This window comes from Streptopelia decaocto (genome assembly GCF_964273445.1).
Source record: "Streptopelia decaocto genome assembly, chromosome: 3".
NCBI classification, from domain to species: Eukaryota; Metazoa; Chordata; class Aves; order Columbiformes; family Columbidae; genus Streptopelia; species Streptopelia decaocto.
The window spans coordinates 10,403,356-10,428,880 of record NC_138656.1 but is presented as its reverse complement, the minus strand read 5'-3'; the positions used below and the strand labels follow the sequence as shown (position 1 = coordinate 10,428,880).

Sequence of the window (25,525 nt, the reverse complement as noted above, 5' to 3'; positions counted from 1 at the left end):
AAGATTGAACAATATTTTGGTAATCTCTGAGCTTTGGTAACTTATTCTCTGTTGTTCATTTGTATGTCCTGTCTGTATGCTACTATAAAGTGGTTAAATATGGTTTAAGCTGATAAGACTATGCTGTGTAGTATTTACATTTCATGAGCATTCCAACTTTTATAGCTGTTTTAACAATATACTTTTCTTTAAATTAAGGTTAGACCTGCTGACTGAACACTTCAAAACCACAACTGAACTGATATTTACTTCTTTATAATGACATGCTAAGGTTGAGATAGCCTGATCTCATTTCCTTGATGGCAAGAACAAACAAGTTGTTTCATTTAACATTACTCAATACATGAAAAATAGAAGTAATCTGTAACTTTCCAAGAAGGTTCTACGTCTTTTGACTTCATATTTGATCTGTTTAAGCACTTTCTTACTATGAAGTTGTGATATTTCACTGTAAAATATTACCGCTATTGACAACTCCCTGATGTAGCTGGGAAAATAAATCAATTAGTGCAAGTAAACTCATTTCTGAGAAGAATTAGTATACACTGTCAGTTTTATACCAGGAGGGATTTCATGAATAAAGTGTGACCTTTGATAATGCAAGACAAATGTTATGCAGTTTCAGCTTTAAATATAAATGCTTAGGTTTCTCAGCTGAGTTTTAGTGCTGTTATTTCCTTAAGCTGTATCTATTTACACCACTTAAGCATGCAGCCTAAATATATACATATGTGGTTATTTACTACGTGGATGTAAGTTCAAGGTGCTGTGTGGTCTGCAGCTGTAACATTACGTTGCACACTCCCAGAAAATACACTGTCAATTTATTAACTGAATTTTAAGATCATCTGAACGGCATCAGTTCAAAAACTTAAACATCTTCTATCTGTTTATAAATATTAGCAAAAAAGAACAAAAAAACAAAACAAAGCAAAATAAAGAAAGTCTTAGTGCTCACAGTGTTTCAGAGCTCTCTCCCTTTGTGTACAAAGCGAGACGCGGGTTTCTTAGCGTCTGGAATACTCTTTTTCTATTGCTGCTAATAACTGTGGACATTTTCAGTGTGGATGTTCAGTACACGCTGTTGTGAATCCCAGGATGATATTGCCATTACTTAAAGCTGTATTTTGCATCGCCTATTCTGTTATTGCTCAGCATGCACAAGGGTAGAGTTAAAATCTTTATTCATTTCATTTAAAAATGTTTCTTTTGTTCTCCTTATCATGTTCTGGCTTTCCCAAGGATATATGCCTTGAACGAAAAGTCACATGTGCATTACTAATTGTGTGCCATTGTATTTACAGTTCCTAGTGGTGGCACTGTGAAGCTACTAATTCTTTTGCTTCACTTGATGTAAAATAATCTGAGTGTCTTTGATAGCAGTGAAACAGTATTAATTGTTTTGTACATTTCTTGGTCACTCTTCTTAGGTGGTCTTCATAATCTATTAGAACTTTCAGCCAGATTTTTGTAATGTCATGCCTCCAGCAGTGATTAAATTGGTAATTAATGAACAGTCCTTGGCAACATAAACCACATCCCGTTAATTTTCCCTTTTGAGTTTTTAGAAGTTGTCGTCTCTGTCAGAAAGCATTGCGCCACCTTGCTACGGCCCCTTGGCATGAAACCACGACGACTTGATTTTTTGCAGCCATTAGTAGATCAGAGCAGTAATTTCACAGTATTTTGGTCAGGGTAATTATAGTACCAAGTACCAAGTAGAGTTGGGAATTCACACAAGAAGTCCAGAAATACCAGGTGAGCTTCCTTGTGTTCACTGGGACGTTATGATTAGTTTAATTGGGCTTTGTTTGATTTCAGCCGCAGAGACTCTTTGTGCCACGGCACTGCAGCCACTTTCCACTTTAGTGTTTCTGACCTGCATTGACAGGAACCGGTGCAAAAATGAACTCTTTGAAGTGGGACTCTTTGGGGAGGGCAACTAAAAAAGGGGAAAAGTGGTGTGTAAATAGTTTACTGTAGCAAAGCTCGAAACCGGACTGAACACTCTGCATTTTGCAGGTGATGTGATTCAAGTTCTTTTATATTTTCAGCTGGAAGGGATAACATTTCTGCTACGTTCGTGCAAATGTTTAGTAAATTACTGCATTTAAAAACACAATCTTTTTTTAATCGCTGGCTTTTATATAGCACCTGCTGTTCTTCTTCCTTTGAAGATACAGTCATTTCTCCCACCAGAAATACCGCGAATCATCTCTTTAGTCCTGCAAACAAATCTGGGCAAATGCATTAATGAGACTGCAGCTGCACTTAGTAGTTCACATGTCACAAAATAGTAGGTAAAGGCATTCATACTTGAGTGACTGCCTATAGGTGTAGCGGCCTTCAGCAGTACATTGTGCACATTAAAGTTTAAATAGTCACTTGCCTGTTGGCTTCGGAATGAAAAGACTGTCACTGGTCACTTCTCCTGAAGCCTTAATGAAACCAAATAGTTTGCTGCGAGTTTGGGCCTAACCATTGGGGTGTTTCATGCAGTCTTGTCAGTTGATGTTCATGAATTGACTTGAACGGAGATCAAAGTGTTTCTCAAAATGGAGAAGCGGGGAGAGAGACAGCTCCTTCAATTGCACCACAAGAGCTAATCAAGCCATCAGTTCTTTATGCACTCTGCGTGCCTTTAGAATTTAATACCCAATGGTTTGTCAGGACAAATTGAAATTCGGGGCTTGGGGGGGGTGGGGAGTCCCTCCTCAGCCCGCTGCAAATAAAATACGTACTTCTGTCTTCTGGAGGCTCGTTTTGATAAATTTTCTAATTTAATGTAAAGCTGCACTGTTGATTAAATATTTGGGGTTGAAAAAAATAAGGAAAAGGATTCAATGGGCATTATACGCCTTAGCGTTGATTAAAGATCCAGGTTTAAAGTGAAAGAGAAACTAAACTCAGCGTGATTTTTTGTTTCTTTGATTGCTAATGAACTTTTTTTGCTGAAACATTTTAAACTGGATTCAGCAGATAGTTTTTTGAGTGTCAGTTAAGACAAAGTCATGTGAAAATGCCTCTCTCCCTCCCTCTCTTTTTAATTGATATGATTTAGGCAGAGGAAAATGGTAAGGGGGATTTTTCTATTGCAGAAGCAATTTTTAAGGGATTTAGTCATATTTAGCCTGAAGGTCTTCACACTAATGAGAGCACTTAAGTTACGTCCAGGCGTTGATTAGACAGCTCATCTATCAACTGGAGCATGAGAATTTGTATTTTAGGTACCTTTTATACATTATAAACCTATATGCTTTTTTTTTATTATTACTTTAGACTTTATTTTCTGCAATTTTTTAATTACCTTCTTTTACAACCAAGGTGGCTGTAATGCAGCTGACAGAGCACAAGCGGTAACAGGGAAAGCTCTACATTTGACAAGAAATAATATCGAAACTGTATCTTGTAGAAAATGACATGCTGAATGCAAAGTGCTACCCGGATACCTTCCTTAAACTGCCACAAGCCACCTCAAAGTCTAAAGAAATTTATTCAGGAACAAAGAATTATATATATATATTAAAAAATGCGCAACCATCACCACCCCAAAAATTGTGAATGTTCTCTCTACTTGTAGGGTTTTTCGCTGTATTTAAAACACAATAGCGTCTTAATTATTTTCTGAATCGTTCTGAAAAGTACAGCTTTTGTAACTTTTTGACATTTCATATTAAAAAAAAAAAAAATTAAAACGTTGCCACCAGCTTGCACTATGAGCAGCCTGTAATAACAGTTAAAAAAGCTTTCTGAACTATTTGACAAGATTTCTTAGTGCTGAGGCCATATGCTGTAGCCTTTAAGCTATTTCTTCCTATCAGTTTCATTATCACCTGCCTCTGAGTCTCCAATATCATCAGTAAGCACATGCAGAATCATAATTATGCCATGTACAAGTTCTTTGATAACATGTACAGTTTTCTTCTTAATTCTTTATCAAATGCATTGATCGTGGCATGTGTGCATTGATCCAGGTCCACCATCTGGCTGTGTGTGATAAGCACAGTGGCATCTTTGCATTTCCACTGTCATTCATTGCGCTACAATTTGGCTGCAGGGGAGTAGTGGCTGGGATTAGCCCTGTTCTGCTACTTACTTGCATTTTAAGTTGACACCTCTACAGCGGCTCAGACCACATTACAAACTGAAACACATACGCACGACTTAGTGATGTGACACTCCTCAATAAGCTTACTCCACTAGCTACTCAACAATCTGTAATTGGATTTGTAGGAATAACAGCAAAAGATTTCCTAAGAATTGCTGGGGACAGAAGGTGAAGTTTTCTCATTATTGGCAAAAGGCTAGGTATAGATCCTAGGCGATTGGTATTTTCCATTAAAAAACAAGCTGCCAGCAGTTTGCAGGACATTTTCAAAAAAAAAAAAAAAAGAAAACAACCCTGCAAAATAGGATCCAGGGAGGCACAGAATTTGAGCTTGTTCTATCCATTCTCATCACATGCGAGCAGACTGGGATCCCACCACCCTCCCCTGAAAATTCAGAGGCGGGAGGGGGGAACCAACTTTCAGAGGCTCCCTGCAGCCCGCTCGGCTTTGTTCGGCTGGGAGTGAACCGGGAGCATTCCTCAGGAGGGCACGTCCTCCTCCCTTGGCGCGGTGTTGCCTGCCTGACAGGGAAGCTTCCCAGGATGGCAGTCTGAAAGATGCTGCTCTCCAGCTTACGCATCCCGTACACTTGCCAAAAGTCTTTGTTTCATAACACCACTTTTTTTTTTTTAATTATAAAATCAAGTTTACACAAGAGAAAATCCCTTAAGTGGAGCTCGACGAATGTTGACTCCTACAATGAGTAAGCAGCTTTCTTTAACTTCTGTCTGTAACTCGGCTAGGGAAAGGCATAGAAAATACCATCTTTAGAGGATTGATCTCTGATAGGACATTATGCCTGTATGTGTGATGGCACTGTCTCAGAATATTTCTCAGCCTGCATGCTTGAGACCCTGTTTGTGGGTAACGCCAACAGCATTGACAATTACGGTGACAGGCGTAACAAGCTTCTGCATCCCGACGCCTTAGGTGATTGTTGTCCTTAATTATACTCCCCGGATGAGGGAGAACACAAACTTGCGTAAGCAGAGAAAATTCCAGGGAAGAAGTTAACGGAGGGCTTTGTCGCTGCTTTGGGTTTAGATCGACTTTCTCAGGGATCTTCCCTGGGAGCCCCGGCAGTAGGCAGGGCTGCCCTCGCATTGTTCACCAGGAAAGCGCTTTGCTTTTGGTATCGGTGCAGGCGAGCGAGAAGAGCAGGAAAACATAAAGTGTATTGGGAATTAGGTGTTTCAGCCGTTCCTTAAAACTTGCCATAGAGGCAAGTGCAGTGTGAAATAGAAATGCTCGCCTTGATCGTCGCATAGATGTGCAACTCCTAAAGGGTTAAACGGGTTAAATCTTATTTATCTGAGTAGAACTGCAGGGCTGTTTTGCAGAATGCTCTAGCACAAATAGCTATGGTTCACTTTGACGTTACAATTTTTTTGTTGGTTTCTTTACTTTAAATACTTGAACTGTTAGACCTTTTACTTTTTTCTCTGAGAAAGATGTATTTGTACCAGATTAGAAAAGCTAAACTGTTTCTTTACATTGAATAATCAGCCTGTCATGACAAATCTATCTCCTTCTGCATGAGTAGGTGCCAGTTTGACTAGCTTCTTTTAGGCTCACACTGGGTTTTAAGCTGGATCCATGTGCATGACTGGCAGTGCATTTGTTGGGCCAGATCTAAGGAGCCAGAGAGCGTTCAGCTCCTTTTTGCCTACAAAAGAGCAGCCAGACAACCAGCAAGAGGCCTTGGATGTAGCACAAGGTGATACTTACTTAGTCAGCCGTTCTTTTTTCAAATATATCTATATATGTTTTTTTTATTCAGTAAAGTAGGAGTTTCTCAGTTTCACAATGACACAAGGCATTAAATTGCTAATGGATTGTTTTTCTGCAGCCAGCATTCTTCACATCAGAAATATTGTACCAAGTGAATTGTAGGTTTTCCAGAACAACATAGATAATATTTAAAAAAAGAAATAAACATTTGAAAAAGCTGGCTAACATTTCTTTAAAAATAACTCTTAGATTAAGGAGATGTTTTCCATTTTACAGCTACACAGCCCCATTTTATTGTGAATTTGGGGGTGCTTTTTTTTTTTTTTCTTAAAGGGGATGGTTTTGTTACGATATTGTGATTCTTCCAGTTTTAGACTTTGGGCTACTTCTATTTTCATTTTGTCTCATCTAACTAGTCCATCAGTATCATAGATCGTAAGCCAATAGCTACTTCTTTATGACAAGGGATTTGATACTTTTTGTGATATACATTCGTGAAAAAACATTTTCAAGCTATATACAGTTTATTGGTAGTAGGTTACCTGATGAAGACACCAGGCAGAAAATACCCAAGATATTTATGTCTTTCTTTGCTGACCACTTCCTACTAGCCACAGAAGTCCAAAGCCAATGCACTTTTGTTTATATCAAGTGATCCCTGCTTAGCAATTCATATTTTGCTTGCTACCTGTGTATTTGGAGCTGTTCTGAAATGGTAGGAGAGACCAAACATAAATGTCGTCCCCAGGGTGATCAAAGATTTAATCTGACCAGATGGGACAAACTTGAGAAAGATTTTGACTTTCCACTCTGTTTTTCAACAAGAAAGGCTGGTTGGGTTTTTTTTCTCCCATCCTTTCTTTGTTAGAAAAGGCAGAGATCAGGCCATCCCCAGAGAAATGAGCAGGTGTGGCCATTTACAAGCATGTCTGGTTATATTATAAACCAACATAAGTAAAGTTTGAAATGTTTTGAAAAGATCTGCTGAACAGTTTTAATGTTTCATCCCAAATCCTATTTACTCAAACAAGAGCCGATCAAGGTCACAGTAAAACCCAGTCTGCCCAAAACCTTTAAAGCTCGTGTAATTTTTTTTTATTATTATTATTTTTTATTCTGTCTTCTCTACTAACTGAATAGGTGCATTTTGGTAATCCTTGCCTCTGGACAAGCACAGAAGTCTTTTTCTTTTTGAATGGCTAGTAACAGAGCCGTTCTTCCTGTCTAATGATGAAAGAGGTGGCAGTCAAGTTCTTTCTCTTAAATGTACTGTGCACTCAGGGCAGACCACAGACAATTTTGAAACCTACATCTATGGGAATCGCTCCCCCTTATAGGTACAATTCTGGTTTAATTTTGTTGCTATGGAGTATCACTAATTTACCACATTCCCCGCCCCCCCCCCCGCCCCCAGTCTATGGACATGATAAAGAATTTTCTTTTTAAACATCAAATAAATGCAGCTCACGGGATTATATTTTTTATAGGGAGAAGATAATATGTTACCAGACTTCTGGTGTAGACTCAATTTGGATCCTCCCAAAATTCTGCCAAAGGATGACTAAAAATCCCTAGCAGAGGTTTTGGTTTCTTTTTTAGAAAACATGAGAAGATAGCAGAATTTTTACTGATTTAAGGAGACGGATTTTATGGGGGTGGCTGGTTTTTTGGTGTGGTGTTTTTTCGTTGTTGTTATTGGGTTTTTGTCCCTGCAAGACTCCACCACTCTCAGTATTTTACTGAGTTGGTCAGCTCTCAGCTTCTGATGCCGTGGAGTGACATCGCTGGCTGGGTAATGATCTCGGGAACTGCCCCGCCAGTGTTTCACATTCAAATTCACCTTCCCAAATCCACAGCATCATTTTTGGCCAAAGTAATGTCAGTCATTGCCGTCTGCGGCAACTACAAAAAGGACCCCCTAATGGCAGCCATTTTTATTTGTTTCTTAAGATCCAAAGGCTGCTGAAAGAACAATTGGATAAAATTGAGGATTGGAGAAGCTTGATTTTCTTGTTCCAGTGAAATGAAACTCCAGGCCTTTTTTCCTTCCCCTTACCCTTAAAAACCAGAGTCTGCTAGGGGGTTGTAGCTGTGTCAAAGCCGTTGGGATGCCACTGCTGATCACTTTAATTACTAGGACTAAGGAGGATAAAATTAAAAGTAGCACCATTGAAGCAGTGGAAGAAAGCTTGCCGAGATGTCGGTGAACTGTGAAATATAAAAATTGCATACCAATACATTTTTATAGGAGGGAAACAAGGAATTACATTACTTATTCTTGAAGAGTTTGTCCTTAAATGGTGAAGTTTTCCTCGCTGTGCATCCGCGTGGCAGGTTTTTAGACCATTACAAAATAATTGGGGGAAAATAGCAGAGCAAACTTTAATGTCTCTTTGGCATGTTAGTAGGTTCATGCCAGAGGGTGAAAGATTTTACGGAGTTTTCTCTTCAACTGTACAGGAAAAAATTGTGTATATGTTTGCATGGTCCTTTCTTGGTGTGGAGCTTCTTTTTGTGTCTATTTTTTCTTTCAAATATCTCTTCATGACTCTGCACTTCTCCCGAGTGCTTTCCTTTCCAAAATCTAGGGGACTGACTTGCTGTTTAATAATTGTTTTGTACCTCAAAACTTTATCTACCTACTTTTCTGCTCTCAGTTTCATTGCTCCTTCCATCAGTGTTCCCCCTGCCAGGCTCAGTAACTAAGGGTTCAAATACCTGAATTGAATTTAAGCGAGAACTAGGCTGTTTTTTCTCTTTTTCCACTGGTGATTATTGGCTTAATCAGCACAAACACAAGCCACAATAATCTGTGTTTGCTTGGAGATCCCCGGGATGTTAATGACTATGCTAATAAATCAGGATACAAGTTCTCTTTCAGGAGGAGGGGAGAGAAGGAGAGGGGGGAGTCAGCCGGCTCAGTTTAGGGCACATTTGTCACAAACACGTAACTGGCCTTATTTTAAACTACGGCGGCTATAGTAGATTAAATTGTTTGATGTTAAACCACATAGGAATCTTGAAATAAATTTTGCACATTCCCTCTTAAATGTAATTTAAATCAAACCCACAAGTTCCTGTATCCCAGGAATTACAAATAGTAGAGATTTGTGCTGGTTTATTTCACGTAAAATTGAATGTAATTTATGTTACCGAATACCGCAGGTCGAAATAAAATCGGTTGCTGTATCAATTGGCTAGCTAGAAATTAAATTAAATTGATCTATTATAGTGCATAGAAGCAGGGGGGAAGCTTTCCAGTTGTCTTTTCTAATGTGTACTTTACCAAATAAGTTTTTTTTTTTAATAGAACTGTTGCTCTGTGCCTTCTGGGAAGTTCAAAAGAGAGAAAGCAAACAAAGCCGATGTGCCATCCCGCTGCCTTGCAGGGCCCGGGCAGAATTGTCTTTCCGAGGGAAGGACATTAGGAGAAAAGTAAATCAAGGCAATCTGATAGGGAATCAGGGTTCTGTCACTCAGAGACAAGATATTGTGCTGTGTCCATATACTTTGTTTACTGTAGGGTTTTATGAGTTGTAACCTGCCCATGCAAGCTGTTAATGAGGCTAAATCTTGCTGCTTGAGGATTGAATTAACAGCACACCTCTGGGCTAATGGTTATAAACAGAAAGTCCCATTAGGGCTGCATTCTGATTCAGTCATTTGCATTTTTCCTATTGTGCCGAGAACAATGCTGAGTAAATAGCTACAAACAAACAATTTACATGGAAATGGGTAAAATGTACCTAATTAGTATTTTGTGCTTGTTTTATTAATGATTGCTTAAACTAAATAGCACTGAGCAGTAGCTCTCAGCAGCATCTGCAGGTGTGGGGTGCTGGGTTTCTGGGTCGGTGGGAAAGCTGCCAGGACAGCTCTCCAAAATTAGGCAGTTTGTTGTATTCCACTTAGTTCAGGTCAACTGCTTGTACCTGGGCTTTTTCCTGGTCATTATGTCAATAATAAGAACTTATTGGCAGATATGACTTAAAGCCAAATGCTGACTTTGTTACACCTACAAGCATTTATAATAATGCGGGGAGGGAGAAAAGAGTCCTAACTTTGAAAAAAAAAAAACCAAAACGTAGTTTTAAGGTGAAAACTGAAATTGTTTCCCTTATATTGTAATTGATTCTTATAAATATGTTTAAACACTTTTTATTAACGATTTTTAGTATGGTAGATTAGTCTTTTCCAAAATTTAATGCTGTAGAACTTTGCTTATTTATGTAACTGAAATATTACTGTGCTTCTAAGATAGTTCTGAACTTTAGTGGGACAGTGCTATCTGGGATAGTTCCAATATGATCTCTTTACTTAACTGAGCAAAGCCCCACTAGTAGGATGTTTTAAAGAGATGTGAAGTCTTTTCTGCTCTGGCATCTTTTTTTCTTTTATTCATTTTCATTAGTTTAATTGGGGGGGGGGGGTTGTTTGTTTGTTTCTTTTTAAAGATATATCCATTGGAGTCGAAGGATTAGATTCCTTTCTGTGCCTCAGATTAGATGTCACTTTACACTTTGAAGTCATCTTGGTGATTGGAGTAACTGAAAGCAACATCTGGCTTCTCATTTCAGTTCTTTGAGAGAATATTACTCAAACAAGTAATTCCATTTAGTAAAACCATTTTTATAGCCACCGTAAAACTTTTTGTAGCTACTGCTTTGAGATAAAAGTGTCTGAAAATTTTCATCAAGGTATTTTTATAGAATATAATTTATAAATTATTTAAATTGCAAATAATTAGGTTTCTAATGCATTAATAATTTGGGGGATGCTTTAAGAAAAAATCTGATTCATGGATGTCTTCAAAAATTGTGTTGTGACACCCAACTGATATCGAGCATCCTATTTATAATGTGGGCCAAGCACCATGCTGTAAACCAGTTACTATCATGATGATCAGATTGAGAATGAAATTGCATTTCTGTCAATTACTGAGTTGGCAACTGTTCAATATATCTTAGCAGCAAGATGAAGAGCGGCATCGGCAGCTGAGAGAGAGAGCTCGTCAGCTAATAGCAGAAGCTCGATCTGGAGTGAAGATGTCAGAACTTCCTAGCTACACTGAAATGGCTGCAGAAAAGTTGAAAGAAAGGTCAAAGGCATCTGGAGGTGAGCTGAGGAACCTTGTGTATTATTCCTATGGTAACCTAGAAACCAGAGACCTTTTTGGATATCATTTCTATTCACACTTCAAAACGTTGTTGTTCATCGGGTGCACATATCACAAGACCTGGCTGTAGATACGTTTCCTAAATCAGTGCTGTGTCACTTCATTTCCAACAATTAAAAGAAAAGCAGATATCTGATTGAAAAAAAAGGATGGTATGGGAACAAGTAGCTCGTGTTGGCCCATTATTTACAGATTTGTCATTACCCACAGTTTTTTAGTATTTTATGATTGTTGGTTGAATACATATATATTTTTATATAGGAGCATGGACATAATTTGAGGGGGAAACAACGTTAGAAATATTTAAGAAACTTTATTTTGTATAAAATGTATTCAAAAGACTGCTGGGCAAGACCATTTTAAAGGCAACCCAGGGGAGGTGAGGGCAACAACCTTTTGATTTTAAATGGCAATCTTTTGACATACCACTTGCCTTTACAGATTTTGAGTTGTAATATTGCTATAATGTTATTAAACTGACTTTGAAATGTCATTAAAATTCATATACCTGACAATGCTACAAGCTGGAGTAATGTAGTGTCACTCAAGCTCAAATGGGTGCTGAGCACATGTTCCATTACAGGCTTCTTGCTCTTTTAGTGTCTTCTATGTATTCTAAGGGAAAATTGTGTTTCTCATGCTAACACTCAATTGTAAGCCAAAGTGTCAGGAAAATCCAGCCTTACATTCACAATGCACGTAGATTCAACAACAATACATTTTTCTTCTCTACTACATGTATTTTATGGGCATATCTATTTAAATATAGTCTTATTGCACCCTAAACCCTGCACTTCTGTTCCATTTAACACCAAAGAGAAAAGCAGTTAGTTGTACGTCTCCCTTTGGGTCTGATCTTCGGGTTTTCTCACTTTGCCTAATAAACCAAGCTTGCTAAGATAACTCTTTTGTGATAAATAGGGAAATTACATCCTCGATGGGGAGGGAGCAAGACAGGCTGGGCAAAATTGCATAGGACTTGTATACTAAACAGACTATGGTGTCCTTCATCCCTTTTCACAATTTATTACTCCCCATCCTACATTATTTGATCACTTCCTCCTCACTGTTTTATCGTGCCTGTGCATAGCTGTTCCTGCCATTTCTCCCCTCCAAGTAAGGTAGGTTTTCTGGGTACATCCTGAGTGCTCACCTGGGTGGTAGTTGCCCTATTTTGTTACAGTGTCACACTTGTAGTGTTGCTAAATAACCTGGTGTGGTGCTTTCTGGGGTGTGGCCTTACCTGTTCACATTTTCCTCTGAATTTTGCCATTGCTATTCCTGCCCTTCATTCAGTTTATAAACAGTCTCGGACGTAACCGCGCGTTGTGCATATATAATGAAAAAAAAAGTACTTATACATATAGATTGCATATGCACTCCAAGAGTTTTGGTGTTATTACAGTAGGAGACAGTATCAGTACTGATGACAACTTGTTTATAAAGTTATTGACACTATACTTGTTGGGTTTTGTACAGTATAACAATTTCAATGCTTCCTACTGTTGAATGTGCTTGGAGTTATGTACTTGGTTTCTGTTTCCTACTTTGATTTTTCTTTATTTGTACAGTTTTTTGACGAAGCTATTTGAACTTATTTCGGACTTCCAGTTTTCGTTTTCTGTCTCCTTTTATTCGTCTTTTCTCTTTTCATGTCAATGTACATTTTATAGCACCTCCTTCTACTTATTCATTCTCAAAAAGCTTCCCTATGGCACATTTTCCACATACTTCTACCACACCACTCAAGAAATTAATTCTTCTAAAATGGAGTAGTTCTGTGAAATGACACCAACTCTTTATAAACCAAATAAATTATAATTATTTCTAGGTTTAGTATTTTTCATATATTTTCACCAGACATTAAGATTTAATACACAGACTCCTTATTACAACTGAATATTGCCTCTGACAGCACTCACATGTAGTAGGCTTTTTTCTGTGTATAGTCCTTTATTCCCTATACGATACCCAAGACAAGCTTATAATAACATCTTCCAAGCTCTCTTGTCCATTATCCTTCATTAATCTCTCCTTCTGCATTGATTGCTACGTTTTAATTTATGAAAAGGAATGTACCAAATAGTTTTTCTCTCGATTCAGTTATTCCAGAAAAAAGTGATATTTCAGCTGTGAGATTTTGGAGTTTTTAAAGACTAACTTCTTGCTCACTATTGTAGGTGAAAATGTGATCTCTTTCAGTGTTCCTATATGCTCATTAAGAGTTTCATGCTTTGGCACTAGTGCTACATTCTCTGGTAAAAGGCTTTATTTAATCATGGTCTGAAAAACTCAAACGCCTATGGCAAGTTGAAACTTTCCTGGATAAGCAGGATCCTTTGCTATGAAATCCAGTCCTTTTCATAGGTTATTTGGCATGTGAGACAGAAAATACTTTTTCCTGCCAACTGCCAGAGGGTTTGGGATGGCAGCTTCGCATTTATTAGATGTCCCACTAGCTTCAGGCTGATAAGCGGATGCCTTGAGATGGGTCCAGGGACGGTATTGAGATAGGAATCCAAATACCCTCATTTTTCCCAGCAGCAATGGGACAAAGGAATTGACATCTTATCTAGATATTGTCCCCATGCAGTTGGACACCCGTTGACTCTTGTGGGATTTGGGTAGTGTGTTTTCTTTACTCTCTGGCACATCTCCATCCTTTATTTGAGATGGCGTCTTTGTGAGGATGTGGCTCAGATCAAGAGGTGGCGCATAGGCAGTGGAGGGAGGGAACAATGGAGAGGACAGGGGGTAAAACAAGTATAGTGTGAAACAGCTTTGGTGAAAAAGTACTAAAAATAGGCAAAACTGGGAAGGGAGAAGGCAGCGAACACAAGAATGGCACAGAAAGGAGATGTTAGAGGAGCAGGGAGGGAAAAACATAGGAGAAGCAACATCCAAATGTATTGTAAGAGAAAAAAAGTTTTCAAAAATTTTGGAATTAATACCAAAAGCTGGAAGGGTGTGCTGTCATTAAAAAACTCGCCCCAGAGAGCCCACTGGCATTGCATTGCACTTGTATGCTTAAAGTTTTCTGGCTGTGTTACAGATTTTACTTCCGAGGCAATGATTTAGAGGGAAGGTACATGGTAGCTCAGGCTTACTCACCATGCTTACCCTCCAACTCATAGAACAGTGTTAAGTCCATTATTTAATATTCTTAACAGGCAGTATTTGAATCGGTAGGCAGTTACTGCTATACTTTCTTGTCCTGAAATCTCTTTTTAGCTCTGCAGTTCTTCTGTTCCCCTCTTTTACTTCCTTTATTACTGTTCAGATGCTCCTGTCCCATCCTGTAGCCTTAAAGTGAACTCTGTACCTGAAAGTAAATAAAGCAAATATCTGAATATTTGCAAGCTTGAAGGATTTCCCAGAGACAATCCTGGAGGCATCTTCCCTAAAGAGCAAGTTCTGTTCATGCAGCTCCCGTGGCACCTTGTAGACGCTTCTCCCAGTAATGTGATCCAACACCCATCAATGCTTTTACCTCTGTATGAAAACTGTACCTTTTTGGTTTCATCTAGAAATTGATGTAATCTGCTGCAACTCCATCACATGTGGACAAGCTTCAACCAAGTCAATAGAATATCAGTTTAGCCACAAATTAAGCCTAAACTTAAGTTGAATAGTAAGACATATGAGCTATGAAATGCCTGTGGATCTTTTTTCCACCAATATTCTGGCATTTCCATTTGGTTCAAGAAGATTCTTATTTATCTCTCTTCAGTCCAGGCCGTGTGGATAGTGGTCAGTGATGTTTAGCTGATAACTTAAACCTTTATCTTTAATTCTGTTTGCTTCTTCATGACACAGTGAAGCTTTGCTGTCTTTCTAGCATCCACATTTACATACTTTTCAAGGAAGCATTTCTTTGGTACTCTGCTAAATGTGTGCCCTGGTTCTAGACCAAGTGGTTTCAGTTTTTCACACTAGTAATTTGTTCTTTTCATAAAAGATATCTGTTATCTCTTCGTCATGTTGTTCCTTTTATCATTTATAATTGCAAAATCTTGTTGCAACATGCTCCCTAAACACATTTCCCTTTTTAATACATTGAAAGAACATTGGACTGGAAAAAAAAAAAGGGGGGGAGGGGGGAACTAAAGTGGTTTAAAATAAGTAATCTGTTGATTTTGAAAGATATTTGAAAATTTCTCAAATTACTTCAAATGAATGTTTTAAATTGATTTTTTTAATGAAGTGTAAATGTTCTGATAATAATATTCAGTCAAAGCCTGCTAACTTTAAATTAAATACTAGGTCAGGTCATGATCTGACACTAGGAACTGGTGTCTTCGACATTCCCATCTCTTTTGTTACCTAAAATGGTGGTGTCAAAGACAGTGCCTCTGATCTCATCTCGCTATATTAAATTAAAGGAAATCAAATAATCTAATATAAGCATTCCCTTAGTATGCAGCAGTCTTAAACCCTGTCATCTTGTTTGGATTGTTTTGACGCATCCAGCATCCTGCTGAATGACTGGTACTTGTGAGCTGACCTTGTGAGCTGACCTCTTTGGATGCTTTGGAAGGTCACTCCTGCCTCTAGGCTCACAGTGGTTTTGGCTTCCCCCTATCAAGGCAGTGTCTTTCTTTCTTTCTCTTCGACCTCTTCCAAGTGTCCATGGCCCTCTGCTGCTGTTAGCCCGGTCACGCTTTCAGTGTGTGTTTGGGAGCACCGTGGCCTGGATGCCACTGAATTTCTCTGACACCATCATGAAGGATTTAAAATCATGTGAGAAGTCTGATTCCTCATTATAAAAGGTAGAGATGCTTTGAGGAAAATTCAAAACTTCAGAATTGCTGCTGTTGCTGCTTTACCATTCTCTGTTTTCTCTTTAGTCTACTTTGTGCCCTATTCCTTTCTCCATGATGATCACAGTGGGCCCTTCTGCTTTGTCCACCTGCCTCTGCACTACCTGAGTCAACGCAAGTCCAGGTCGCAGAACCATCTGTGTGAATTTAAGTGGGAACAGAAAGGATGTCACAGGGAGTCCTGGGTGCTTCTGCCCACCCAGTTGTAAACCTGAAGCACCATCTGTCAGGTCCCAGGTCTGGTCACAAGATCCTGGTTTGGTTGGGGAGAGATATTCTTCTCCATTCATCTGGCTCAAGCTGGGGCAGTTTGGAAGAACGCTGACTTTTCCAGGGACCATTGAGAGTTAGTGGAGAGGAGCCCAGGGAAGTCATTGTGGTCAGCTGAAATGGAAGGTTCCTACTGCACAGACTGCTGCTCCATCATACATGCAACAGATGTTGAATGACACACTGAAGTGGAAACTTCTTTGCTCCTGTCTGTCGCAGCAAGAGCCTTACCCTGAATTGGCAGAGGTCTGTGAAAGACGTTGATTAGTTACAGAGGAGTTGAGGGAGCAGCTTGTTAGAAAAGAGTAGCAGACAGATAAAAAATTCAGCAGACTCCTAAAATGGGAATTATAGGGACTGTGGAGATAAAAGGTAATTAAAAGAAATAACTGTATGACCTTCCTGTCTACAACATGGGACATGGGCCTGAAGTGCAAACTTCAGGTCTGGGGATGAGGTTTGGTGTATTTCAAAGACAGATGATGAGTGTTCAGCACCAATCTTGGTCCAAATTTCCCCAAACTTCTGGCATTCAGGATTACAGCATCTTGGTACTCTGTTTAGGATCCTTTTTGTTTATGTAGCATTTGAATGCACCATATCTTGTAATTATAATTAGTATTTTTTCCTATTATGAAGTGTTTTAAAGTTCCTTTAGTTACTATATGTGTCATCTTTCTCCAGACACACTCCAGCCTTCTCTTTTTTGTCATTTTTACATGCATGCATACGTATGTAGGAAAAAAAATTGTATAAGTCTGAACAAGTGTAGATAGCATTTGATATGAGAATAAAGTGAGTAAATACAATGCAACTACATGCTTTGAAAGTACTAATCTAGCTTTTATGGACTTTAATTTCATTATATATTTGTATTGAAAATGTGAGTCAGAATTCTTTTTTGGCATCTGCTTCACAATTCAGCACTTGCTATTTGATCTTCCTGAGGTTACTTACTCTTTCTGTGCCATAATTTACCTACACCATCATCATAATTGTAATTATAATAATCGCCTACTTCATGAAACATTATGAGGCTCATTTACAAGTGATATTCACAAGCTGCTCTGAGAAACTTGGTAGAAAGATCCCATAAAAATATAAAGTATAATTAGAATTTATTATTTTATTTCAAATGTATGCAGCTTACAAACAATACTGATTCAGAGTGGTGCAGTAATCTGTGAGTGTGCTCTTGCCACAACTGAGGTCAGCTTTTGCTCAGCGTGATGTTCCAGGTGGTAGTTTTCCTCCTTGTAGCAGACATGGCAGGAGAAGGTAACACCCAGGCAAGGTATGGTGATCACGGGTCTGTGATATATTGTGCAAAGTAAGGAGCAGCAAGTCTCACCAAGCTGGGAACTCAGTACCCAGAGCTACTGCCTTTCTCAAGAGACTGCAGCTCCCAGGTGCTTCTGCTGGCCAGACCCATCCAAACCTGCCGTATGCCAGCTTCGACACCCATCCTGCCTTATAGAGAACTGGGAGCCTAGGGGAAATTATTTTGGCTCAAGTTATAAGGAAAAGCATGTGTGCTTTTCAGAGTTAGCCAGAGACTCAGCACAGAGAACAGCCACTGCTGAGGCCAGACTCTACCTTTATTGTAGCAGGAGTTTCCAGCAGAGTCCCCTGTGTGTGTATTGAATTGCATCAGTTTAAAGATAAATCTGTGAGTGGACAGAGTAAAATCTCCTTCCAGACTTATTTAATGATTTGCATTTTTATCATAACTCAGCTTGTTCTCTGAAGTATTCATTTTTTTTAGTGATGTGGTGCATGTATGTAAGAAAATACTAACCTTAATGCTGTGTGTTCCTACAGATGAGGATGAGGATGATGATAATATTGAGATAGATACTAACGAAGAAGTTCCTGAATGCTCTGTTACTGGAGGTGGAGATGAGCTTACTAACCTAGAAAATGACCTTGATTCAACGGGTAATTTAAATAATGACTATTTTGTGTATTTTGCATGACTAACACTCCATCGTCATATAGGTATTAATGTGCTGCTTCTCTGTCATAGCTTTGTTCCTTTGTGCCTTTTCAGGTCTTTTAAACCCTAATGCTTGTTCTTTTTTAATATTTTGCATTCGCACCTAGTTGAAATTTAAAATCAGCAACAACATCATTATTTCCAACAATAGCAGATTTAAATCTTTCATGCTGTTTTGTGGGGAAGGAGACCCCAGGCCAGACTGGTAAAGCAGAGCCACCTGAAATCTCCCTGCTTGGATTGTCCTAGCAAAGCAAGGTAGAGAGGCCAGAGGAGTGAGCACAGCTCACTGGTGAGTACAGCTGCCACTCTCTGCACTGACATCCTGGTCCATGCGCCCAGTGGAGAGGAGCAAACATGTCTCTGTGTTTCCATGTAGGCTTGTTATCCCTCCAGCTCCTTCCTGAGGGACAGTTCTTGTATTTATACCTTGTTGTTCCGGTGGGGACATGGAGGTATAAATTTGAATGGAATTAGTCCTATTTACAAAAGTTCAGGTAATAGGTTTTTAATAAATAAAAGCATTGGAGGGAGCAAGTCAGCTCGAGCCCAGAGAAGTGTGGAAAGCACAATTCAGCACCAGGATAAAGGCAGTACAAGAGAGAACTTCTTACAGCACCCTCTGGCTTGGTTTTGCCCATGCCACTGGACCAAGTGTGTAGCCCATAATATATTAAATCAAAATACTTCATTTAGTTTTTGCTCTTTGTAAATTAAAACAACCATGATGAGTATATATAGCACCTTCTTTCTAGTCTTTTTTTTAATGCTAAAGATTTGAGTCATGTCCTTTGTTTTTGGTTTTGTGGTTTTTTGTTCTTCTATTTGAGGATTTCCGAACACATTAGAAAATATATTTAGTGTTTCCAGCATTTGAATTAAGGTGATTTAGGGCAAAATCATGTCAAATAATTTTCTAATAAATACTGGTTCATTTTAGGAGAAATAGGAAATCAGTAAATGAATATTCCTGTCACACAGCCCCAGTGACTTACCAATATTTATTTCTGTGGGCCTTTTTTCTTGAGAGTTGCCTTCTCAGGGGTATAAACGCACTATCCAATGCTTCATCTCCACCATGGGAAGACATTCTGGAAAACACCTGGGACATCACGTTGCAGTTCAGTCTGCACTGTAGCCAGAGGGACAAATGACTGGGGGAGGGAATGGGCAATAATACAGAAAGCAGTCTAACGCTGTGATAGAAATCAGTGTACACAGATTTCAGAGGGATTCTGCCAATTCATACCAAGTTCTAATGAAGGCTAAATCTCCTGGGAGCACCGAAACGCAAAACTGTAAGGGGCATTTCACATTTAGGTTTACAATGACCACCTTAATTTGTTTGTCCCATGCTGAATCTTAGTCCCTCCCATCTCTCTCAAGAAGAAAAAACTTTTAAAAGTTTTTTTTACTGCTGGTTGTTGGTTTTAAAGATGGCATCTGTCTGTATTTCTCAGTACTGCTATCGTACACTGTTGCGAATGTATCTGATAAAATGTCAGCCTCTTGTATCACAGTTATTACGTGATGTTTGTGTATAAATGCATGCGAATGTGCATGTGCTTGCATGTGAGCCTCAATTAAGGGCACCCTGACTGAGCGTGCCAGAGGAAAGGGAAACTGTCCTTCGTCATCGCCCAGCCCAGCCTGCTGCTGCTGCAGGCCCGCATCATTTGATTGCCAGCATGCCAAAAATACTTTGGTTAAGATGAACTGGAGCATTCCAAACCTTGGAAGAATCTGTATGGCAAAAGTCATGGCTTCACTTCCCACACCAGCTAGAAGTTACCAGCCTGTGGTGAAAAACTCAGGCTGCCTATAGAAAAATGTAGCAACTTCTGTTTGTTTGACCCAAGGCCCAGAAGTACATGCATAACATACACAGGTGATGCTTCATTCGCTGTATTTCAGGGGTGATTTCTCGCATGGTGCTGCATGTAGAGTATGTCTGGGGGCTTCTGCGTAGCATTACTCTGCCTTCCTACCCAGGGTTAGCTCCATAGACCTGCGCTGTGGTTTGTTATTAACACCTTTCTCCTTATTATGTGTGTATGTGTAGGTAACTGTGTGTGTAGGTGTGTTACAAATTCATATAGTCAACGGTCACGTACAGAATGAGCATTATTGGGAGGTAAAATTCTCGACTCTTGTTTCTTTGGGCTCTGATCCAAGTTGCTAAAACTGATAAAAAAATTTGGGGGCTTCAGCAGATTTTTGAATCTGCCCCTTCAATGCAGTTACCAAGGGTCTCACGGTTTCAATGTATTCTATAAATCATAGTAAAATATTACTAGCAAGCTGTCTCTTTTGATACTGAAATTTTAATGTTGAGAAGCTGTGCCAGGGATCCTTAGGATGAAGTAGTAGTTCATAAACTAGAGGGGTTATTAGTACTTAGAATCTGTGATAAATTGTTATCTGTCATCTTAAAATAAATGGTTCTTTAAGTGTGTTTTTATACCAAAGTATAGGTATGTACAAGTTGGGAGTAACTTAAAGTAAATATTGTTTGCTTTCTGTTTTTTCATCTGCTGTCTACATATATATATATTTTGAGAGAACTTAGTCATTATCTGTGTACATTACACAAGTCTAAGCCAGTCCAAATAGCAAAAAAAACCCAACCAAACAAAAAACCAAATTCCCTCTAGTTTTTACTTTTTCAGTTTGAAATGATAGCAAAGTGAATGAAATCTACCTCTTACATTGCTGCATTGTTGTAGCAACTCTGCATTTAAATGCATCTCACTCTGTTGTATGTGGTATTTGCATATTTAGCAGAACAAAACAGTAAATTGGTGGATTTGAAGCTGAAGAAGCTCCTAGAAGCTCAGCCACAGGTGGCAAATTCACTCTCCAGTGCTGCTCAGAAAGCTGTAACTGATAGCTCAGAGCAAGACATTAAGGTAAGTTTTGATTAATGCTTTTGTCTTGGTACCTGTATGTTCTGATTTTGGGTTTGTACTTTGTGAGGAAGAAAATGATTTCTTATCAAATCCTTAACAGTAAGAAGTGCTAAAAATCTTCATGGCAGTGCAGTTGCATAGACTGCAATGCACTGGATGTTTTCCTGATGCTTAATCAACACATTTTCCTTTTTTTTTGATCTTGATACTTGTTGTTGGCATAGCAGTAAGAGATATAAGTAGCATTTCTCAGTTCTTATTGCTCAGGTTGTCACTTAATTCAGAAATACAGTGCAGGCTCCATCCTGCTGCTGGTGCAATCAGCAGCAAGACTCTCCCTGACTTTAACGGGAACAGGATTGGACTCTCAGTGATTTGCTTCGCTTTTCAAGCTTGACCCTCTGTGTTTTCTCCATTAAAATTAAGCTGTGGTACACTTTAAAGGCATACATACTTGGGTGCTTGACAACAAGTGTTTCTGAGAAAAATAGACACGACTATGTGGTCGTTTCGCCTATTCTTAATGTTCACCACTTCAGCATAAAGCACACACCAATCAATTTTTCATTTCATTTTCTTGATTAGACCCCTTGCGTTCTTACTATTATTTTTTTTTTAAATAGTCCCTGTATGTCATTAATATCCCTATGGCTCTGGGGCACTTCCAGTTGGGTATAACTTTTCACCCACCTGCAGTCTGGGGGGAAGGCACTGCTGACTGAAAGGATTTCCTTCCCCAGATACAGAGATGCTTTGAAGTCCCAAAACAATGACTTTCATTGCTTTTCCCTTGCACTGTCGGTTCCTATAAATTGGTGATGAAAGTGTGTGGCAGCAGCAGAGGACTTTCGGTCTCTATCTTTGAACAAAAGGAAGCCTGGATCAAGTCTGATTTTTGCGTTCAATTTAGCTTTCTGCAGTGGATTTAATGCAAAATGAAGCTGGCCCAAGAATAATGCAATGGATTGAAAAGGCTAACTGAATTAGTGGGCTTAGAGGAATACATTTGTAAAGTGGCAGAAGTCCCCAGTCATAAAAAGGTTTCTTAAAATGGGATTTACTGGCTAATCACACTAATATTTTAGCATGTTGCCAGACCTAAAAAATTAGTCGTGTTTGTTTATTTTGGTAAAGACTCTGGTTTAGGCTGTCAGATGGTTATTGTGCTAATAACAGGAAACCACCTTTTATTTAACCAGAGTCATAACCACCCGATTAGTGCAGCTGAAAACTCATCCAGAGCATACGAGCGATACTTTTTTTTAAGCTTAGTTTGACAAATGACACATGGGCCGCTTCTTAGGGTAATTTGGTATCACCTAACTTGACGAAAATGGTATTTCTCGTTAGGAAAAGCTTCCGTGAAGGAGTTTGGTTTTGGGTTTGTTTTTTTTTAAGGTACTCCCACAAAAGGCGCAACTTAACAGTTTATTTCTGTGTACATCTTTCTAAGGAAGAGCTGGAAAGCGGCATTATAGGGAATATATGGTGTCCATCTGTTCTCATGGAGCTCTCGGCATTGAGGTGGATTTGTTTTTTAATAAAATGCAGTTTACACGTTTCTAAATGAGGCATTCTGTGTTTGTGGAAAAGGATAAACTGTTACCTTCCCTTGGGGATTGTGTATCCCCGGCCTCCTTGAGGCCAGAGAATAGGCCATTGGAGAACTCCCTCATTACCGATTGTCTCAATGCAGAGGAAGGGCAAAGTCTTGGTAGCTTTTGATAACCAGTTTCAGCATTCAGCAGGCTTAGCTATTAGTCATGCATCTTAGCCTTTCCCTATTTACTTTCAAAACACTTAATAAAAATAATAAAAGATTAGGTATAAAATGAAATATTTGTTTGCTACACAGCACCTCGGTATCTGCAGTTTCCACACACTGCGGTGGTTCAGTCTTCTGGGATATTTCGTGTTGATAGAACCATTTGAATTTGTTACCAGTATTAACATAGGAAGCCCTGGAAAAGATAATTGTAGTTTCCTTAGCTGTAAAGGGCTTACTTACAAATCTGGCTTTGGAAAGTTATAGCTGATGAAATGCAGTTCAGTGGGGTAGTATTATAATCCTACCTTTTAGCCTTCATCCAGCATTAGTGGTTTATCTCAATGGGCATAAAATTAGAAACTAGTTCTTCTTGTCATACAAGTCTGTGGGACTACAGAAAATGACAGATTTCTTTACCGGGCAGGGAGAAGGGCTAAAGGCAACACGCTTTTAAAATGATACAGATCGTGTTCAGGGGTAGAGACGCCGCTACTTGGCAGCAGCATGCATGGCGCTTGGCAAATCAAAGTCGCAAAGGAGTGATTTTTCATTTAAAATTGGAATCTCTGGCAAATGCCGGACACAATTAATAGGGCTGGCTGTTAAGTAAGTAGAGAGTCCTGCAGGAGCGTGCCCACATAGCAAAAAGTCAGTCATTGCCACCACACATTAAGCAAAAAGGAAAAATTAATCACTCTTCTCCTTTTTTTTCTGCAGCTGAGACTTTCATCCTATATAAACTGCAGCCTGAGCTGTGAAATCCTCTTTGCAAAAGCTGCATCCCGTCCCCTCACTGAAACGTACATTTCGAATTTGTGTCTTCCCATTTGTAAACAAAAGAAACTGTTGTGTGTCTGGGTTTTTTCCTAGCAGAATGGAACAGAGGAACATCGTGCTGAGCGATTACAAAAAGCAGCAGAACGGTTTAGAAATCCTGTTGTGTTCAGCAAGGACTCCACCGTCAGAAAAACTCAGCTCCAGTCTTTCAGTCAATACGTGGAGAACAGACCAGGTAGGAGAAAATATAAACCCTGTTTTCCCATCTTATGATTTAATAATATTTAACAATAAATATATGAAAACCTGATAATGTAAGTCCACATTTCAATACATAAATATCAAGCTTTATAATAATTTTACATGTCTTTCCCCTTTTTTCAAGAGATGAAAAGGCAGAGATCAATACAGGAAGATACAAAGAGAGGAAATGAGGAGAAGGCTGCGATAACTGAGACTCAGAGGAAGCCATCAGAAGATGAAGTGCTTAATGTATATTAATTTTTTGTCTGGTTTCATGATTGCTGATAATTCCAAACTGTATGTGGAAATAGTGCCTTTATTTGTTAAAATGAGATGTTAGGTTTTTTTAGATGTCAATCTCCAGTGCATTCAAAGCAGAGTGAGAGGGGTGCACTGTTGAATTAGTCTGCAGTGTGGTGATAATTGTCAGATAAAAAAAAATGAATTTTTCAGAGTTCCACAGCCCCAGCTTCCTTGAGACATTTCCATCAGGGCACTTCCCATAAAGAGATTCCAGTATTGATCTACCGGGAGGATTTTAATTATTACAATAGCAGATACCGCAGAGCTGCAGTTAGAGGGAAGAGTCACATGAGACCTGCTAGAATTTCTCAGCCAACCCATTTTGTTGGCTTGGGTTAATGGGTGTTCAACCTTTCCATTATCCAGATCAGCCGTGAATTACTAGCTGAATGATGTTTGCATTAATATAATATATATGGTAATTTCTTCACTTAATTAACGGGGAGGTTCAGCTCAGTAGGGGTATGGGCTGATCATGTGTAAAATTGATTTGTGAGGGAAATATTTGATAGACCGCAGGGAGAAAGCTGGTTTTGATGGACAGCTGCGGGACAGAGGCAGGCAGAACAAGTTTTAACCTGAATTTTTTTTGTCTGAAAACACAATACAGCCTTTGATGGTGGTCGTTTGTTGCTCTCCACAATTCATCTAAACACTTTTGTCATTTTTGCTGAAACAATCTAGAGCTGAGTAGTGATTTTTGTACTGCTGTCATATCTCCAACAAAACATCGAACTTTTTATGAGCCAGAGTTATTTTTAGCCCGGTCGTACTTTTGCAGAACTGAAGAGGTCTGGCACAGTAAGTTCACATTATATATGCAGATGATACACATGAACTCTTGGGCTATTTCAGCCTGACACAGCATTTCTTTTCATCTTCTAATAACAATTGTTAACAATTATGCGTGCTGACATTAGAGAAGTTTTCATACTATTTTCAATTAATTATAGTTGATGAAAGGCAATATATTGCACATCACCTCAACTCCACAGACTGACTTTTTTTTTTTTGTCTTCAGGGACTACTCCCAGGAAGTTTTGTTGTTGTTTTTCTGGCTGTACAACAGGTAGAAAAGGGTTTTCCATTAGAACTGACACTGTTGGCTGTTGTTTAGGAAGAGAGGGACCAAATCAATGGGAGCAAAATGTCCTTAAACTCAGATATTCCAAATTCAAAAGTTCTGTGCTTGTTACTGGTCCTGAGAGCTCAGCCGTGCCATTAGCCTTGACTTTGAACATGGCTTTATTTGGAATAATATGCTGCTGTGATTATTATACCTGTTGCCTGAATATGAAGCCGAATTGATGATTTTAGACACATTTACAGAAAAACTATTTAAAACATTCAGTGAAAGCGTGAGAACCTTACACAGCAACAAGTTAACTTCCAGTAGAGAAATAAGCCTCATAAAAAAAAAAAA

General features: G+C 38.9%; 1 protein-coding gene across 12 annotated transcripts in view; it reads left to right on the top strand.

The window, feature by feature from the left end:
* EHBP1 (EH domain binding protein 1) overlaps positions 1 to 25,525 on the top strand; it is a 225,715-nt gene that overhangs the window by 161,988 nt on the left and 38,202 nt on the right. For 4 of the 12 annotated variants that reach the window (XM_082048521.1, XM_082048525.1, XM_082048527.1 and 1 more), the window contains 5 exons: positions 10,808 to 10,955; positions 17,928 to 18,044; positions 20,884 to 21,011; positions 23,650 to 23,791; positions 23,942 to 24,048. In XM_082048521.1, the coding sequence (XP_081904647.1) occupies positions 10,808 to 10,955; positions 17,928 to 18,044; positions 20,884 to 21,011; positions 23,650 to 23,791; positions 23,942 to 24,048 (642 nt within the window). The remainder of the gene's footprint in view (positions 1 to 10,807; positions 10,956 to 17,927; positions 18,045 to 20,883; positions 21,012 to 23,649; positions 23,792 to 23,941; positions 24,049 to 25,525) is intronic. The other 8 variants (XM_082048523.1, XM_082048526.1, XM_082048524.1 and 5 more) reach the window with 5 other exon arrangements.